Source organism: Pichia kudriavzevii, chromosome 2 (genome assembly GCF_003054445.1).
Source record: "Pichia kudriavzevii chromosome 2, complete sequence".
NCBI classification, from domain to species: domain Eukaryota; kingdom Fungi; phylum Ascomycota; class Pichiomycetes; order Pichiales; family Pichiaceae; genus Pichia; species Pichia kudriavzevii.
In genome coordinates, this window is record NC_042507.1 from 2,343,351 (window position 1) to 2,362,254 (window position 18,904).

Genomic DNA, 18,904 nt, shown 5'->3' on the forward strand with positions numbered 1-18,904 from the left:
CCGAGTAAAGACCGCGGAGTTTGGCTCCGATGAGAGATATTTATTGTCTCACCTTGCTTGCCAGGGGATATATAATGGACATTGTCGGCACATTTTCTGAGGTTATTATTGACCCTTTAAACGTTTGTAGCTGCAATGTTTCTCCACTTGCGTTGCTTCAAACCGTTGGATACTTCTCTTGCAAAATGGCTGATCGCAAAATCGAACTTTACTCTCCAGAATACTACAAGACATGTGCCATTGGTGGGTTCATTGCTTGTGCTCCCACCCATTCCTCGGTGTTACCTCTAGACTTGGTCAAGTGTAGATTACAGGTCGATTCTAGCCTCTATACGTCCAACTGGGCAGGTATCAGGTCCATTGTTAAGAACGAAGGTTTAGCAAAAGTGTTTACGGGATTGCCTCCAACTTTCATTGGTTACGGTTTACAGGGTGCCTTCAAATATGGTGGTTATGAATATTTCAAAAAGACCTACAGTGACATGATTGGCAAGGAAAATGTGTGTGTGTTCCTAGCAGCCTCTGCATCTGCAGAATTTATTGCAGATCTGTTCCTTTGTCCTTTTGAGTCCATGAAGGTCAAATACCAGACAACTATCCCTCCTAAGAAAGTGGTGGACTTGACGAAAAACTTGTATTCCGGTTTGGTGCCTCTATGGTTTAGACAGATCCCTTATACTATGGTCAAGTTCACAACCTATGAGAAAATCGTCGAGGCAATCTATGCTAGATTATCCAAGCCAAAGGACGAATATACTAAATTACAGCAAACAGGTGTCTCTTTCCTAGGTGGTTATATTGCGGGTATTTTCTGTGCAACGGCTTCCCATCCTGCAGATGTCTTGGTGAGTAAAATTAACAACGATACTAGGCCAGGTGAGTCAATTGGCCAGGCAACTAAGAGAATCTACAACCAAATCGGCTTTGTCGGGTTATGGAACGGTTTGCCGGTGAGAATCCTTATGATTGGTACTTTAACTGGCTGTCAATGGTTGCTCTATGATTCCTTTAAAGTTTACGTTGGTCTACCAACCTCCGGTTGATTGATCTATTTATTATACAGTGTTAGATAGTAGGAGCTTATTTTTTTTTTTCCTTTTTCTTTCTTCGGTATATTCATTACATTCATAGTTATTATTTATATCATTATTCATAGACTTGTATTCAAATAGTTTGATGTTTATCTAGTCTCTTTGACTGTAAGAATATCAAGCAAACAAAACTCAGAAGCGCAATTGCAACAAATGCTATATATTCAATTGCACTCTTGTTCCATATTAACTTTTCCTTACTAGAAGTATGATTTTCATAATCGGTTTCGTAAGTGTAGTCCTGATCATCTATTCGCTTTATACCTACCGTTTCCCCCCTATTTCTTCTATCATTATTTTTATCTCTGCTGTGTTTGTTTCTATTACTACCATAATCATCAACAGCATCATGGCCTTCATCTTTACCATCGTCACCACTGAAGAGGTCTTCAATTACCCCCACGCACGAATTTTCCAACATTTCCCAAGCAATGTCGGAATGACCAACGTCATCAAATACCCTTGTTGCATCAACACCCACACAATCAAGTAGACATTCAACACCACCGGGATGATCTTCCAAAATATTTGAAATATCGAAAACCAAACCATGTATCAGCATCCAAACACCTTGGGAATTCTTCGTCTCTCTCAAACTGTCAATATTAACCTGACTTGAAGATGGTATCATGTGTTTCGACAACTCAGTTCGTGTTATACGTCGTAGCTTCGATCTATCTTGTGTAAGTATTTTATATTGCACTGAGTTTGGATCAAGCCTTTCAAGGTGTTGTCTCTCTTGTCTTCTCCTTAATTTTAACCGATCACTTAAGGTGTACTCTTTACGTGGTTTTTGTCTAGGTCTGGTCCTCTTCTCTTTCCTTATTCTGGTCCTGCGCACTCTTTTGAACCTGATTATTCTGAAATACAATAACAGCTTTGTAATCCAATGCGATTTATCTGTCCATGTATAACCCATATCTTTTCGTTTGGCTTTCCGCATAGCTGACTCCGTCTTCTCAAAATCGTAGTTCTTGTTGAATTCGTCATAATCATATCTAAAATCATAACCTCCTTGAGGCAAAAGTGGCGATAGAGAGGTTTCACCCAAATTCTCGGGCTTCCCCTGAGAATGCCGATTAAACTTAAAGACCGACATGCTCGATATAATGGATACTAAGCAGCACGATAGCAACGTATCGCAATAATTCCACAGATTCTCTGCAATTGACAACTTGGAATCAATCTTTTCACATCCAGGGTAAGGTACCGCATTGAAAAAAGTGTTTCTCACATTCCCACATTTCCTCCTTCTCTCAGATGCTTTTTTTCTTTCCCTAACAACACCGAAAAACTGAGGAGACCAAAGGAGAAAAAAGAATCACGCTGACGCATATCTGATGTGATGTTTACAAGTGGCACGTTTTTTCTCCTTTATTGATATACACACATAGCACCTAGAAATTATACCTTTGATTAGCTAGTATGTTTCCCATTCTCAGATCAAATATTTTCCTTAGAGCCGCAACAGTTGGTATCAGGTTCAACTCATCCACCGTTTCCAGTGCAGGTGCCTTATACGACGGATTTCTGGTTAAGCTACGGGACGACTTAAAGACATGTATTCGATCCAAGGCGCCACCAATCAAAAAAACCACAGTGAGGGGTATCATGAGTGAGATGAAGAATTTAGAAATTGAGAATCATGGCTCAGTTGTTGACGAATTCAAGATATACGATCACTTGAACAAGCTTGTCAAACAAAGAAAGGAGACTGCCAATGAGTACCTTAAGCCAGATCAACCAGAGAGGTTCAAAGAATTGGCACAGAAGGAATTGGATGAAGCTGCAATTATTTCCAAATATCTACTTGATCTTCCTGTTGCTACTGAGGAAGAAATCAAAGCCAAGGTTCAAGCTCTAATGGCATCTGAGAATATTACTGATAAACGCCAAGTGTTTTCCAAAATTCCATGGGGGAAAATCAACAAGGAATGGAGAGCTTCACGGGGTGCAGTCAGTGACGTTATTAACAAACTTTGAACGGCAAATTTGGTTTATGCTATTAACCAAATGACTTGCCAAAGTATTCGTGTATATAGGGGAAACACTGTGTAGATTCCATGTAAAAATGGAAAGCTGAAAGTTGACAAAGTTGTTAATCACATTAGCTATTTATAAATATACTACAAACGGTTTCTTAATTAAAGTAATGAAGGGGAGGCGGCTATTTACCGGCCTTTTGGACTAAATCGAGGAACTTCTCCTTACTGATTTCGTTCACCAGCTCCTTCTTCTTGGACTGTCCCAAGATACCTTTCTCCCTATTGATATCATTCTCTGTGCTCGACTGGGTCATCAATATAGCATTGAACAACTTGATTACACCTCTCTGGGCAGTTTTCTTGAGTTTCTTTTCATGATCCAAAACCTGTCTTGCAGTCCTATCATCAGTAGGTAATAGTTCCTTGTTTCTATTGGCAGTCAGTTTTTTCTTCTTTTCATTGAGGAGAAGCCTCTTTGCCTTTTGCTCCAATTTTTCGTCGTCGAACTTCTTCAATTCCTTCTTGGAACGCACCAAGATTGGGTCTTTACGATCATACGCCTTCAAACGAGTATCCAAGAGGGCGTTCATGGCGTTTGCAAAATTGTCCGTTTCCTCGGTTTTAGACTTCTTGCTCCTCTTGTGAACATTGAGCAATTCGTCGTCTGAAGTGTCTCCTTCTGCCTCTTGTGCTTCGTTCTTCTCTTCTTCACTACTACTGCCAATACTGTCATCTTCTGATTCTGCTGATCCTTCTGAATCTTCTTTTCCTGATCCTTTTGTTCTTTCTTCGCCTTCTACTTCTACTTCCGATTCTACTTCTGATTCTGGCTCTGACTCGGGTTCTTCTCTGGGTCTTTTCTTAGACACTTGCTCCTTCTTCTTGCTCGTCTTCACAGACATGCTGAGCGTCTTCTTCGGTTGCACGTTGGCCATCTCAACTGTCACACTGGTTCAGAACAAGTACTTTTTCCCTTGGAAATGTTTCTATTTAATCTAATCCGAACAAAAAGTAATAAAAAAAAAAAGCAAATTCAAACTCTACCTTGCCTTGATTCAATACGTTATTTTTGAAATTTTCTGTCTTTTTTTTTTTTTTTGCCTCAGTCTATGGAAAATTCATGCTGGAATTTTTTTTTTCATTTTCTTTTGAAATTAAACACTGAGAAGTAAAAAAAATAAAAATAAAAAAAAAAAGAAAAAAAAAAAAGTAAAAAAAAAAGAGAAAAGAAAAAAATAAAAAAAAGTAAAAAAAAGTAAAAAAAAAAAGTAAAAAAAAGTAGAAAAAAAAGAAAAAAAAACATTTTTTTTTCCAAATTCCTCAATCCATCGCACACAACACTGACAAACGTCGCCTCACAACGCCATCTATGTTGTCTCTTTGCACGTGCTCTCCTCCGGCACCGGCAGCAGAATCCGGCACCGGCGGGTGCGCGCACCGGTCTAGACCCGCCTGCCCAAATAGGCAACCGCGCTTGCTGGCTTTATCGGATCTTTTTGCTTTTATCATAGGAGAACCCTAACTCGCCGCGCCAATGAGAAATCGCACCGAGTTTTAACAATACACAGTAGCAATTGCCGCGTTCCCCTCCCCCTCTCAGAAATGAGGAAGTTTTAAGAAAAGGTGTGACGAACTCTGAGTCATTTGCGTTTCGCGGGTGTTTATTTAAAGGAGACGTTGTGCCGTCAAAGGAACTCAACACTGTCAACGGTTTCACTAGTGGGAAGTTTAATAGTATCTACTTTTATTTCCTTTGAATTTTTTTTGTTTCATCTTTTATTAAATAACAGGACTTTTAATAACAAACACTTACAGCAACTGCTTCTACAAACAAATCATTTACACTAATACTACGTTTTTGGAACCAAGAGAAATATCATATACTCCAGAAATGTCTGCTTAAATCATTTGTTTGATCAAGAATTATATTCATAAAATATTATAAATTAAGTTATCGTTTGTTCCTACCCACGATTTTTTTCTAAACATTTGTTCACTATCGAATTAGAAAAAATACTCACTTTAAAAGTCTATTTTTTATCAACCCCTTATTAAAAAAAGTCCTTCAATATGTCCCCGTAAATTAAATACTATTAAGAAACCGACCATTATGGCGTTCCACTTTTACCCCCCCCTCCTTTAACTCATTAATTCAAGAAAAAAAAAATTAATTGTCACATATTAAAGTCTATCTCTACTATCACTATTATCCACCCTTTATTACAATCTCATTAGAAATTATTACAACAGTCACTGCAACTAATAAATTAACCAAATTGTCTGAAATGTTACTCGGTGAAAATTTATATGCTACCAACTCCTTGGCATCTCCTTTGGATGTCTTGCCTTCTTCTAATGACGAGTATATTCTCCAAGAGGCCCCAAGGCTCGAGAATTCCGACTTGTTATTAGAAACTTTGGATTTGAATTTGATGAAAGATGATGGAGCTTCTTCTCCAGTTTCCCCTATTGTCGACGAACAGCTGACTCCCTTTGTTGTCAATGGTGATGTTTTCGATTCTGTTTTCAAGAATAACGAGTCGCCCCTATCATCGGACTCGTCTGAGTCTTACGATTCAGACCTTAACGGCCTGTTTGGTTTGAATGATGGCGTTCCTTGCAAGAGTCTTGATGATGATGACATTTTCAAAGCTCTTGACTTCGATGCTGATTTGGAAACAAGAAGTAAATCGTCTGGCCCATTGATGGTTACCACAACGTCACCTTCTATTATTATGGAATCGCCAGGCCCATCCAAGAGATCCTACTCCACTGCGGACTTGGACTCAGGCTCTTCTGATAACAAGCGTCAGCAAACTGCATCTCAAACTAAGGATAAACTAGGATGCACTCCTTATACTAGAAAGCAAAGATCTAGTCCTTTGCCTCCTGTTGTTCCAAAGGGTGAAGATAGCGCCTCCTTAAAGAGAGCTAGAAATACCGAAGCTGCTAGAAGAAGTAGAGCAAGAAAGATGGAGAGAATGTCCCAGTTGGAGAACAAATGTGAAGGTCTAATCAAGGAAAATGAGTCTTTGAAGGCTCAACTAGAACATTTAAAGAAGTTGCTAGATTCCAAAGTTTGAAACCACTTTGTTTTCCTCTTATCTCTCATTACCGAACTTTTTAACATGCTTTTTTTCCATTTTTATTTGTCTATACTTATCTACCTTGAGCTATAAATTTATTACTATTTAATGCGATAAAATTAAATTTGCGTTCTTAATACTTGTGAATATCTAGAACAAGTATGTCTAAGTACATGGCATGATATATAAAAGCGGTATAGGACAAGGTATTTTAATTGAAAAGTGTTGGATCTTTGCTATCGTCTCTCTGTTTCGACCCATTACTATTGAACAAATTCAGATCTTCAAGATTAGAGGGGAAATTCATTTCATCTGAATACATATTGAATGCAGGAGTTGGAACTGAATTAACAGGTGTTATGGAAGGGATAGTAAACCCTTCAGTACTAAATGAAGACGTGCCCATTTGATCAGTAGCTTTAGAAATTGACGTATCATTCACTGGGGACGTCTCAATCGTGCCACTGGGTACTATGTCATTCATGGCTCTCTCGAATCGTCTCTTTTCATCGCTAATGTTGAATTTTACATAGTTGAAATTATTCCCCACATCATAATTAAACAGACCTTGAGAAACAGCAGCACATTTCATCTTCTCACTATCATCCATCATCTCGTTAAGCACATCATTAAAATTATCAGATATTAAGTCATCCAAATCAACATCTTTATTGTTGATATCCATTTGAATATTATCTGGTACAACGGTATCCATGAAATTATCCATATAATCATCGATTGAAAAATTGTTCACAGCGTATGTTTTCCCTGGTCGTGATTCGTAGCTTCTATCCGTACTGCTACTAGTATAATTATCGGTGCGGCTGAGATAGTTTGAATCTGCTGTTGATCCGTTAGATACTAGCTCCGGCGTAACTTCTTCTTCAGGAGAAACCAGTTGCGGATTTAAATACACTGAACATTCTTCTATGCTTTTCTCTTTGAAAAAATTGATGAACATCTTAATAACCATTGAAATTCTCCAAGATGAATAGCATTCTGACCTTAAAGAGTGATTGAAAAAAAACAAGCTTTTGACTCTTTGAAATAATAAAAAGCAAAATTCATTTTCTGGCTTTTTATCTTTGAATTCGTATTCCATGTTGAACCATTTGAGTGCAACTGTTGCATCAATTGTATTGCTAAAATTTGTCATCATCGTTGCAACAGAGTTGTTATTTTCTGCGAAGTCTCTTAAAAAAATAGAACACAAGAAAAAAAATGCACGAAAGAATGAACATTGGATTCTGCTTAGCACAAAATAATCACATTTAGCTGAAAATGCTTTCAATGCCTTATATTGTTTGGAATCGCCATCCAGAGTAACAGACTGGGTCATATACTTGGTATAATCATGGTTGATTTTCAATATTGTTAAACATGTTTCAATTGCTCTCACGTTACAGCTTGAGTATTTCAGACTTTTGCGCTTCAATGTTTCCTGTGTACTGTGGAAATCGTTAGAACCTCCATTTGCATGTTCAGAATTATCTTTATTTTCAACCTTTTCATCTTGATCATTCAAATAAATCAAATAATAAAATCCACTTACGTAAGTTTGTAACATTAATCTAATTTCAAACTTTCTAATTTTTGGAACACCGTATAGGCTTTCCAAATCATTGGCACTGGTAGAATCATACAAGTATTCCCAGAAGCTTGGAATTCTGTGATCAATAAAATCTTGAATTTTTCTAACTGATTCAATTAATTTCGTTTTAGTTGTCGAACCGCTAAAATTCTGAAACTGGTTCAATGCCTCTCTAACTAATTTGATGGCTTGGTACTCTAATGCGATGTCTTTATTAATAGCATCTTCAACGACTAAACGTTTTATCTCTTCGCCTGATTGTGAAACCTTTATTCCCTTCTTGAAGTCCATCAAAAGTCTACTGTTATCGTGCGATAATGTTGGTAACTTTATATCATATTCATAATCTGATATTATTAGGGGACAGCCACATTCAAATGCATTATTGACATCAAGTGAAAGCAACTTGTAAAAAATTCTCCTCCATACTGTATTTTCCCGTGGATCACAGAAAACTTGTGGGAAATTAGAAGGATCTCTATTAATACCAAAAGATCTGCACATTTGGATAATTAGTGCAAGTGTTAATGATTGTTCTCTATTTTCTTCATGCATTTCAGGAGCATAAACATGATATAATCTCAAGAAAGTCAACACCTGAACGTTTCTTAGAGTAATTTTTTTGAAAATACTATCTTCACCTGGGATAGCCATTAACAAGCTTCTTGCAAGAAGGATAAAGTCCGAGTCGATTCTGATTCCACTTTTTATCATTGCAATGAGAAAATCGCTACCGATAGACTTATTGTCCTCCCCGTAATCTTTAACATTAACTGACAAGTAAGCATACCTCAATATAACCAAAAGTAAACTGATAATAGAAGCATTCTGGAAATGTGTGATTCCAAGTTTACAACCACCATTGGGAGTTGAAATCAAAACGTAACTAAGTTCTTCTCGAAAAATTTCTTCATTAATCAGGGGTATTAACGGATAAACATATTTGAAAAACTGATCAACGAGAATATTAACCACATACAATGGGGGTAATTTATCATTTATCGTTTCAATGATACCAAGCAAAAGTTTAGTTTCAGAATTTGTCAGTACTTTATTTTTAATGGGTATATTGCTATCCTCCAACTGGCAAACTTCATTTGCTGATAGCTGATTATTAAGTATGGTTCGTAAATGATTGCCAGCAAAGTCAGCACCATGCTCTGAAGCCTTAGTTTTCAGCAAATTTTGATATTGTTCGTAAACTGCCAAGTGTTTTTTTCTCTGATATTCCATTAGTTGATTTAGCTGCTTATCTCTGCTCATAAACGTAATATATGATGTTGTTCCTGAATGTAAGATCTTATTCTCTTTGATCATCATGGTATCAAATTTCTCTGTCAACGAAATAATCTGGTCCTCATCATTGTCTTTGACGAGATCATTTCGATCTAATTGCGGCATCATATGGTAATAACTTGAAATGTCAATGTTGTTTATTTGTAATATCTTTTCTAGCTTATTGATATGTAGCTTCAATTTGATGATTTCATTGTTCAAGTTTACCCTTGGCGTTCTCTTTGGAGCATCTTTTGGCGAAGATGCATATATACACAACTGAGGATGCTTAGCCTTCTCGCAATTAGAGCAGGGTTTTTGACGGTCACATTTTAATTTTCGTTTCCTGCAATATTCGCATGAAGTAGGTACCCTATTTCGAGTCTTTTTGACTTTATGTTGGTTCTTTTGTTCACTCATTGATCACAAGTATATAAATAAGTGTCAGATTCGTGATGCTTCCCTTCTCCAGAATCTTTATAACCAAAGAGAAGCTACTTATAGTATTGGTGTTGCTAATTGCAATTATAATTAGTAGGTGATGACGTTTGAGAGCTAAAAGTGTATAACCTATAACTTGTTCAGTATTGAAAGATAAGATTATCTAGGGTGGCAAAAAGGAATGGAACTTTTCAAATTTAGAAAAAAACAATCAAAAAATATGTGATCTGGGTTTTTGAGAGGTACGGGATTCGAACCCATGTCGCCACCTTGGAAGGGTGGCATGCTAACCACTACACTAACCTCCCAAATCACATTGTCTGTTTTTTTTGGCTAATTCACACCGGTAAGGTTTCGTGTTTCCTATTATTATCATTTTTTAAAATGTGTATGGATGTTAAGATACGTTATCAATTTGGCCCCTTGTCATCACATTTTTTTAGCAAACAGTATTATAAGGACCAATAAAACAAAAAGACAAAAGTATTAAAGAAAAACTCACAGAAATAAGACAAACCACCCGTGCACCAAGGAATTATGAAGTATAATTTGCTGAGCCTACAAAATTGTTCAGTGGTTGTTTACATAGCGAACACAAAGAATCGTTTAATTTTGTATGGAAATAGAGTACAACAGTCCAACAGTGGAGCCTTAACAATTTTACTTATTGTAATTTCACGGGACACAGAATAATATCTACTTACTGTCAGTATCATCGAACATGATGTTTGACTTTATTTGGTATTTATTGTCACCCTTTACAATGATTTCGTTCCCTTCATCAAGAGGTAATGATCACTCAAAAGGGAATGATATAAATATCGGGGCAGTTAATAACAGCAAAAACAACAACAACATTGGTAATAGTGGCAATTCTGCTGTAAGTTCACAACCTAACTTTAAGTTTGACAAGCCAACTCTAAAGTCTGTAAACATACCTTATTATTTTCAAGGTGAAAATGAGGATTCAATAGCATTACAAATTAAGTCTATGTTTTATGTTTATCATAGATTCAAGATTTCTCGATTACAACCTTTTCTAAAATACAATGATATGAACGACCAAATGGATTTTGATTATTTTTATCCAACCTATGATATGCAACCCAATCATATGAAAAAATCTACCGAAAAAGTCATTTTGAATGACAAGCTTGATACCATCTACAATGTACATCATTTCAAATCCCAGTTATTGAATGATCCGTACAGAGTCCTATTTGATTACGTCAAAAACAAGTTTAGATCTTTACTGATAATATCTGATTATCCAAATGATATAAGCGATGTACCAACTTTGTATCCATCTTCCTACAGGTTTTTGGTATTGAAGCCTAATGATCCAGTGGATAGATACATTGAGGTGCTAGTTCGGCAGTCTGGTATTTACAGCGAACATAAAGTTAGTAGGAGCAAGAGGGTTGAACTATTACTGAAGATAATTTCAAAACAAAGAAAAATTTCGAATCCTGATAATGAGGAAAATTTTGAGTTTAGTAGAGATGATAGATCGAACATAATAAGACTTTATGTTCAAAGGTTGGCATTACATGTGCAAATACATAGGCTATTCAAAGCCACTCTAAAGTCTAAGGAGAGAGAACGAAAGAATAATTTGCATAGGTTTACCCATGAAAAAAACATCCAATCCTATAAGAGCCTTACATCGGAAAGATCCCGGTTGCATCTCATTCCAGGATCGTCGCCGATAAAAGGAGGAAACAATGATGCCATTACAATCATGGATATAAATGATTCATGCGTGAACAATTCAACTGACAACTTATACTATTCTGACACTGCAGACTCTCAAGCTTCAAGCAGCACAAGTAGCATTAATTTCACAAAACTTTTTACTCATGAAGAAAAGGAGGTGTTTTATGAGCAAAGTAAAATGGCTGTTAGGATTAGAATAGAGAGAGAAAGGAGCTCTTTGTTATTCTAACTTCAGCTTGAACTAATAATGAAAAAAAAAACTGTTATTTTTTGTATGATATCCAACTTTATTTAAGATACTTTTTTTTTGGTTTTGTTTTACTTTTCTTGAATTACATTCCTTTACCTTAACTTTTATCTCGTCATGGCATATTCATATATATATAGATGATTTATAACACTAAGTTCAGCAAAACATGTCACATCTGTAGCGCATCACAATACTGTTGGCATAAGTCACTTAGATAGTCCAACTTAGAATCACTTAAGACGTTAAAGCATAAATTACCATCTGGAAAATTGTAGGTTGAAATCAAAGATTTAATCATTGCTATACTTCTAGTGAACCTCATAATCAATTTGTTTTTTCTCTCAGTTTCAGGAATATTTTTTAATTCGTTGTCAATCTCCAATTTTTCCATTTCCTCATCAAGGTGTTCAATTTCAATTAAGAACCCCTTAAATAATCCATGCAATAGACAGTTTATAGTTCTTAGCTTGAACTTTTCTGACGTTTTAGTTTTTCCTGATTCGTTGGTACTAGCTTTTGTGCTATTATTAGGTTCAGCTTGAGTTATATCTTCCTCAAGCTCGGCATTCAAAATATAACCTAATCCACTTTGACCACGAATTGTCTGTTTTAATGTCCATAAGCTTTGTAATCTTGAAACTAGCATGAATTCTAGATTCTCTTTTGTCTGGGGATGTAAGTTATTACAGCACCCATTTTGTATATGCTTGAGCAGCTTCTTACGCCTTTTCATCTCGCCAAGTGATTTTGCCTCATGATTACTGAAAAGTAAATCATCATCTATATCTGTTAATGGTGATATTGCAGTGCTTTGATTTGTAATTTGATGCTCTATGCCTGACATCTCAACATCTTTGACATCCTCACTATGATCCTTTGCCTCAGCGTTTGAGTCCTTAGGTTCGTCATCCCTATAATAATTTAGTCCTTTAGTGGTGAAGGATTCCAAACTGGATAGAATATTCGTCGAGTTAGGAACACAGGTCACTACACTTTTGTGATTATTTATGATACTTATCATTTTGTTTCCTCCTTCCTCATTTAAATATGATAATTGCAAAGTATACATATATCGATTCGGAACTTGGTTGGGTTCTGTTGTCAATGGTTTGCTGAATTTATTATTCAAGAAAATACCAAGCTCAAATTCCCATGATGGTAGAGTTTCCGGTAATTGATTCATTATCATGTCGTGAAACTGCGTTATTGTCGTCGGTGATGCATTGTTGACAAACAGAACTGCGGTAACCATCTTACTACTTTGCAGCTTTCAAATGTTCTCGATGACTTTGTAAAGTATGCAAATAAATGTGTAGTTTTAGAAAGTTATACGTGAAAGTTGCGAGGGAGTTTTCAACCTTGGTACGAAATTTATAATTCTGAATACATTTTTTTTCTTTTCTGCTTAATCCGTCAGTGACTCCGTGGAAAGAACAGCAATGTACACAGAGTTAGAGCACAAAAGGCAACTTATTGAAGATTTAGAATTGATAGAACATGCAGTTATCAAGCGTATCAGACATAATCCTCAAATATATAAACCGAGAGACACAAGGTTAAATCATGATGTGTTAATTGAAAATCCAAAGATTGACGAATCTATAACATTACTACAGCAGCATGAAGTTCAAAAACTACTAGATAAGTATGAGGCTGAACGCAAAGTGTTGCTAGAGTTGCTGAATGATGAGGACTCAATCCTTCATGATTTGAAAGTTTTGAAGGACCCCCAGTTCGAAAATGGCATATTTACCAGGTTTGTAGAAGAATGTCTCTCTATCGAACCTTCCACTACAGAAATAAAAGACCATGAAATTTATGACATGTTCTCGAGTAATTCTGCTTATCCAGAAATTAAGAAAAAAATTAAAAGTCTTGAAAATATGGAAATTCCAGAAGATGATAAGCAATTCAAAAGATTGGTCAAGCAGCATCAGAAGAAAACAAAGACAGACAAATTTAACATTTTATGTTCCTATGCAAGTGATCTCAAACTATCTAAAATAGTCACATCTTCAGAAAGGAATGGGAAACGATTAGACTTGAAGTCATCGTATAGCGAGTTCTTGACATTGCCAAGATTTAAGCCATTAAATGAAATCCCCAAGTATAAACATTACCTAAAGTCACTTGGGTTAAGGGACATCAATGTACGTATTGAAACCCCGGAATATTTCAATTATCTGAAGAGGCTTTCTGATTACCTTAATGGCTATATCCAACGTGCCTATCCATTAGTTTTACCATTAACAGACAACTCGAGACAAACACAACTCGAACGAAACACCTGTTTAGCATGTAATAAGAAGTTCAAACTACAAACAACATATGATGCACATCTGAAAGGTAAAAAACATAAGAAGAACATGGAAAAATTCAAACCAGTGTTAGAATTAGAAAACGAGATCAATCGGTTGCTGTCTATTTTACAGAAACAATTGGATGAGACCATTAATGAGGTTGAAAGAATTGAATTATTAACCGTACGAGAACGAGAGCTTGAGAAGAATAATAAACAAATACAATCAGATATTATTTCATTGCATTCGATTTACGGAGACCCTTCGTTGAATATAGACATTTCTGATGATGAAAATGATGATGATGACCTTGTTACAGGTATCGAAGTGGACGGTCAGAGGATTCCATTTTGGCTATATAAATTGAAAGGATTGGGTCATGAATTCAAATGCGAAATATGTTTAGGTGTTTATCATGGACGGGCGTCATACCTACGCCATTTCCAAGAGCAATCTCACACTGATTCTTTGAAGGATTTAGGCGTTGTGTATGGATTCGAACAATTCAAAGGTATCGAAACGAAGGAAGGTGTATTGAAGTTATGGGATACTATAAAGCGCAAAAAAATGGAGGAAACTGCATTTTTGGAGGAAGTTGAAGAGGTAGAAGATGAAGAAGGTAATGCGATGAGTACCAAGGTCTATGAATTACTAAAGAAACAAGGGTTATTATAAAAGTTTATGTAGAGTTAGTGATAGAATCAGGTTTATATTTCTTTAGTATATTTTCAGATTCATTCTTTAGTTGCTCGTTGTTTTTATTAATGGCATCCTTGTACAATTCCTCAACAACTTTGATGCAGGTATCAAAAACAGGAGGCCTGAACATAATCAAATAAAGAATAGGCTGAAAGCCTAATTTAGAACGAAGTGGGTCAAGACAGATCGACTTCAGTTTGCTGATTAAGGAATAATCAAGATATGGCAGTTCACTTAGCAATCTAATAAAAATTGTACGATCAGAGATTTCAAGGAATGGAATCAAATAATCTAACACAAGAGTTGTATACTTCAGATAAGAAGAAGTTTCTACGTGATCGATTGAATCTCGATGAACAATAAACTGAGTATAGTATTCTTCATTTAACCATTCAACTAGATCGTCAATATGAGATTTGATGTTATTCTTGAAGACTGTAAAAAGCTGGTCTCTTATATAATTTGCAATTTCATCGTTAATATTTGTACCTCTAGTTGCCAATCTTGATAGATATCTTACCCACTTTTTGCCGTCATTTGACCTTTTGATCAAATTATCTACCAAAAGTTCAACCTGCTTCACTTTTGCCTTTGGATCAAGTGATTTTGGTTCTGGCAGCTCATATTTCTCGTTTTTCATGTCAAAGTCGAGATCAAAGTCAGAATCATCGAAGTTTTCGTCATCTTCATCAATAACATGTTTTTTACCTTCGGATTTTTCAGCGCTAGGATCATAATCATCATCTATAAAGTTAGACGGTTTAGAGATTGCTGCAGCTGCTGTCACAGCAGCTGCATTTGTCGCAGTAGCAGAAGACGTACTAGAAGATGCTGCTTTAAGTTTCTGTTCCAATTCCTTTTTGGCTATTTCATCACATTTAGCCTTCTCCGATTCCTTTAGCTTATTTTCCCTAAATTCGAACCTTTTATATAAATCAAGATATCTTGAAATAATGATTTCTAATCCATAATTTAATCTATTTGCATCAACTTTAGAAATTGACTCAATTATTAGTTTGTTCAAATTATCAGCACTTATATTTGAAATATCTTCAATGTCTTCATCGGTTGTCAGCTTATATAAAGATCTAAAATTCTCTTGTTTGACAACTTTAGACTCATCATAATAGAAGGTCGGATCTATCTTTCTACGCTTATTTGGGGTTTCCTCGCTATCACTTTCCTCTTCTATACTTAATATTCCTCTTTTCTTCTGTTTATTTTGCATCTCAGTAATAAAAGACAGCTTATTTGAGAATCTTGACTTCAAAGGTGGATCTTTCTCAATAAAACCTTTATTAAGCAGCAAAGACATTAATATTTTATCTATTCTATCATTAAATCTTTTGATGAGTTGAATTTTTAAGTTGTTTTTTTCAAATTTTGAAGATGATTTAAACTGTGATTCATAAGCCAAGATAAAGTTCATTATTTTATTTGATATAAAATTAGGCCTTTTCCTAAAAATTGACATTAAATTAGTTATTATTGCAGCAAAGAACGATGTCGATAGAAGAGAATCACCACCCAACAAGTTTAATAACGAATCAATCAATAGGTGTGACTGATTGTTTAGTGAAGAATTATAAAGGAATGGATGGTTTTTTGGAACTTTTGCAATGGATATATCTGAGTCATTCTCTGGATCTATATTCGGAGGTGGTGGCAACTGGGTGACTATAATTTTCTTGAACGTTTGGACGATTGAAATTTTACACCCTAAAGATCTATTTATGTCTGATTTAGGATTTGTTGGTAATAAAGGGTAGGAGGTGTTCCAATTTTTAATCAGAAAGTCCTTTAAAATTGTTATTTGATTCCACAATTGAACATCCGGGTTTGATATTAGGTGCTGAAACAGCAAGTCATAAACAGAAGAGAAAATTTCAATTGATTTTTGAATTAAAGAATAATTCAGTCTATTAATATGAATGAAATTTTCATCATTTATAATAAATCTATTTAATAAGGGTAATAGTTTATGGCAATTTTCTTGACGCTGTTGTAAGGGAATCTGTTTTTCATAAAATGAACGATGAAAAAAAGTCAAGCATTTCGATTGTAGTTTGTTTGAAGTTATAGGTTGAGCCAATGAGACTGCCAAAATTGTATCAAATATTTGTAGAAAATAGTCATTATTAGCAAAGGCGAGCTTTGCAGCTTCGTCGATCTGATCAATTTGCCGGTGGGCTTCGTCCATCGGTAAAAATTAGGTTACGTTACAAGAAGGCAAAGAGGCGGCGGTTCCTTATCGGAAAATTGCTTTATTGTAAAGGTTAGAAGAGGGAGGTTATTTAGTGCAAAAGAACTGAATGAAAACAAAAAAGGAAAACAGTGGAACCTCTATGGCCATCCACATAAATTTCTTCATGGAAATGGCCAACGCTAATAATATTCGAAATTCCCAGAACGCTCAATAAAGAAGAAAAAAGAAAGGTAGCACATCCGATCACGTGATCTACTCATGAGTATAGCACTGATCACGTGACACACGCAGATGTGTCTGAATCTATTGATATAATTATGGAGGTAGCGATTACTTTGCATTTATAACTATTTCACAAATTACGATATAAAGATCAATTAATTAATAGGGAGGATACTGATTGTTTGGATACTGCTGATACTGATTGTAATCATACTGCTGTTGGTGATGTGGTGGGGCGTATTGTTGTGGATATTGTTGAGGAGGATATTGGTTATATTGGGATTGATATTCATTATATTGTTGTTGTAGTGGTTGCTGTTGCTGATATTGATGGGGAAATTGGTAGTTTCCCTGGTAACCGGTGTTGTCCATACCATTTCTGGCTCTATCTCGACCGCCTCTACCGCTTCTACCGCCTCTTCCTCTGTAACCACCTCTTCCTCTCTTGGTGTTGAATCTGTTGTTTCTCCTCTGCATGGAAGCCTTTTGAGCACCGTTTTCACCCCGACCATATTGCCGACCATCCTCAAATCCTGGGTCGAGGTCAATTTCAATAGCCTTCCCGTTGAGTTTGGTTTTGTTGATATACTTGACTGCGTTCAATGCCCCCTTTGGAGATTTGAAAATAACAAAGCAAAATCCCGTTGGTGACTGGTCATGAGCATTTAGTCCCATGATGACTCTCTCTACAGGACCCACGGTGGAGAACAGTTCGTAGATCTGCTCCTCTGTAGTGTTGAGCGTCAAATGGCCAACATACACCGTGGCCGAAGTCAATGAAGCCTTGAGTTTCTCATAACCAGACAGTTCGTCTCTTCTGGCCCTTTTGATGAGATACAACGACGGTCTGTCTAACCTATTAGCGGCAGAAGTGAAATGGAAGCTATCAAACTCTCTCAAATGACTCATCTCTATATATAGTTAGTCTATTTCTACCAAAGTGTCTATACGGGGATGTGTACCTATTTTATCTAACTCTATAATATACGTAATTGTCAACTACCTGTACCCATCATCTATCTCCTCTGGAATTAGGCCTGCCTTTTCTTCGAAAACTAAATGTGGCCTTTCCGCATAAAAAATAATCTCTCCGCGCTCCAGCGCAGTGATGGACGTGTTACCCACTCGGCCCCCCACCCGTTCCGCAGTGCCCTTCTTTGCAGTAGCAGCCAGAGGGTAATGCCCCCCCAGCGCACGTATAACCCCGCCGTGGGTCACCACCAACGTGTCCCCACCGCCCGGCGCACTGGTAGCACAGATCTCGTCTATCTTGCAGGTAACACGCGCCAGCATCTCCTGCTCAGTTTCGCCCTGTTGTTTAAACTGGTCCCCGAAAATTTTCTTTGCCTCGGCTAGTAGCATCCCTTCAACGGGGCCCATGTGTCGTTCCCGTAATGTATTGGTGTATTCAATGGGGAGCTTGTTCACGTTGATCAGAGATGCCGTCTCCCTACACCTTGTGAGATCGCTCGATACAATACGTGTAATATTGTACTCTTGGGGATGTTCTTTCAGATACTCACCTAGTTTGCGGGCCTGCATCCGCCCCGTGTCGTTCAGCGGGACGTCCAAATGGCCCTGGAGCCTCTTGATGATGTTCCAGTCTGTTTCTCCGTGTCGAACTACGTACACAGTCATTCTATGGCGTAAAAGTGATTCTGTGTTTGGGGGGAAGTCTTTCAAGGCTGACTGTGAAATAATACCAATGTTATCTGATGATTGGCATTTTCCAGTACTGTTTGCTTTTCCCCCCTTATAACCGCACAATACTCACATTATATACTTCAACACCATAGATAGTACATTGTAGTACAATATGTAGAGGAAAGTCCCACAGTCGCGTCGCCGAGCTATTTTACCCGTCGCGGAAACTCCGTTTGTCTATATGGGTACCGCAGAATAGTCGCGTCGCTTTGCAAGCTTGTTTTTTTTGGTTGCACACGCTCTCAGGAACTGAAGGGGAAAGAGGGGGGGAGGAGACCTATTGTCCCCGGTGAGGAAAACGATCGGATTCTTATTTTCGCATTTTTTTCATCATTTTC

The 18,904-nt window shown here is 36.7% G+C and overlaps 12 protein-coding genes and 1 non-coding gene across 13 annotated transcripts; 5 read left to right on the forward strand and 8 right to left on the reverse strand.

Annotated features, from left to right (window-relative positions):
* Positions 1-29: 29 nt before the first annotated feature.
* On the forward strand, positions 30-1,043 carry C5L36_0B10960 (uncharacterized protein; the record flags this gene model as incomplete). Its single annotated transcript, XM_029465478.1, has 1 exon — positions 30-1,043. The coding sequence occupies one exon, from the start codon at positions 30-32 to the stop codon at positions 1,041-1,043; it is 1,014 nt and encodes a 337-aa protein (XP_029321337.1).
* A 121-nt stretch (positions 1,044-1,164) lies between these two features.
* On the reverse strand, positions 1,165-2,190 carry C5L36_0B10970 (uncharacterized protein; the record flags this gene model as incomplete). The annotated part of the gene is made up of 1 exon (XM_029465479.1): positions 1,165-2,190. The coding sequence occupies one exon, from the start codon at positions 2,188-2,190 to the stop codon at positions 1,165-1,167; it is 1,026 nt and encodes a 341-aa protein (XP_029321338.1).
* A 326-nt stretch (positions 2,191-2,516) lies between these two features.
* C5L36_0B10980 (uncharacterized protein) lies at positions 2,517-3,074 on the forward strand (the record flags this gene model as incomplete). The annotated part of the gene is made up of 1 exon (XM_029465480.1): positions 2,517-3,074. One exon carries the CDS (start codon positions 2,517-2,519, stop codon positions 3,072-3,074), a length of 558 nt encoding a protein of 185 aa, XP_029321339.1.
* A 184-nt stretch (positions 3,075-3,258) lies between these two features.
* On the reverse strand, positions 3,259-4,011 carry C5L36_0B10990 (uncharacterized protein; the record flags this gene model as incomplete). The annotated part of the gene is made up of 1 exon (XM_029465481.1): positions 3,259-4,011. The coding sequence occupies one exon, from the start codon at positions 4,009-4,011 to the stop codon at positions 3,259-3,261; it is 753 nt and encodes a 250-aa protein (XP_029321340.1).
* Positions 4,012-5,361: 1,350 nt separating this feature from the next.
* On the forward strand, positions 5,362-6,159 carry C5L36_0B11000 (uncharacterized protein; the record flags this gene model as incomplete). Its single annotated transcript, XM_029465482.1, has 1 exon — positions 5,362-6,159. The coding sequence occupies one exon, from the start codon at positions 5,362-5,364 to the stop codon at positions 6,157-6,159; it is 798 nt and encodes a 265-aa protein (XP_029321341.1).
* Positions 6,160-6,373: 214 nt separating this feature from the next.
* On the reverse strand, positions 6,374-9,448 carry C5L36_0B11010 (uncharacterized protein; the record flags this gene model as incomplete). Its single annotated transcript, XM_029465483.1, has 1 exon — positions 6,374-9,448. The coding sequence occupies one exon, from the start codon at positions 9,446-9,448 to the stop codon at positions 6,374-6,376; it is 3,075 nt and encodes a 1,024-aa protein (XP_029321342.1).
* A 257-nt stretch (positions 9,449-9,705) lies between these two features.
* Positions 9,706-9,777, reverse strand: C5L36_0Btrna7G. Its single transcript has one exon. It is a non-coding gene; the product is annotated as a tRNA-Gly (tRNA).
* A 413-nt stretch (positions 9,778-10,190) lies between these two features.
* C5L36_0B11020 (uncharacterized protein) lies at positions 10,191-11,414 on the forward strand (the record flags this gene model as incomplete). The annotated part of the gene is made up of 1 exon (XM_029465484.1): positions 10,191-11,414. The coding sequence occupies one exon, from the start codon at positions 10,191-10,193 to the stop codon at positions 11,412-11,414; it is 1,224 nt and encodes a 407-aa protein (XP_029321343.1).
* Positions 11,415-11,604: 190 nt separating this feature from the next.
* C5L36_0B11030 (uncharacterized protein) lies at positions 11,605-12,687 on the reverse strand (the record flags this gene model as incomplete). The annotated part of the gene is made up of 1 exon (XM_029465485.1): positions 11,605-12,687. One exon carries the CDS (start codon positions 12,685-12,687, stop codon positions 11,605-11,607), a length of 1,083 nt encoding a protein of 360 aa, XP_029321344.1.
* Positions 12,688-12,874: 187 nt separating this feature from the next.
* Positions 12,875-14,410, forward strand: C5L36_0B11040 (uncharacterized protein; the record flags this gene model as incomplete). The annotated part of the gene is made up of 1 exon (XM_029465486.1): positions 12,875-14,410. The coding sequence occupies one exon, from the start codon at positions 12,875-12,877 to the stop codon at positions 14,408-14,410; it is 1,536 nt and encodes a 511-aa protein (XP_029321345.1).
* A 4-nt stretch (positions 14,411-14,414) lies between these two features.
* On the reverse strand, positions 14,415-16,634 carry C5L36_0B11050 (uncharacterized protein; the record flags this gene model as incomplete). Its single annotated transcript, XM_029465487.1, has 1 exon — positions 14,415-16,634. The coding sequence occupies one exon, from the start codon at positions 16,632-16,634 to the stop codon at positions 14,415-14,417; it is 2,220 nt and encodes a 739-aa protein (XP_029321346.1).
* Positions 16,635-17,021: 387 nt separating this feature from the next.
* Positions 17,022-17,771, reverse strand: C5L36_0B11060 (uncharacterized protein; the record flags this gene model as incomplete). Its single annotated transcript, XM_029465488.1, has 1 exon — positions 17,022-17,771. One exon carries the CDS (start codon positions 17,769-17,771, stop codon positions 17,022-17,024), a length of 750 nt encoding a protein of 249 aa, XP_029321347.1.
* A 90-nt stretch (positions 17,772-17,861) lies between these two features.
* Positions 17,862-18,500, reverse strand: C5L36_0B11070 (uncharacterized protein; the record flags this gene model as incomplete). Its single annotated transcript, XM_029465489.1, has 1 exon — positions 17,862-18,500. One exon carries the CDS (start codon positions 18,498-18,500, stop codon positions 17,862-17,864), a length of 639 nt encoding a protein of 212 aa, XP_029321348.1.
* Between the last annotated feature and the right edge of the window lie 404 nt (positions 18,501-18,904).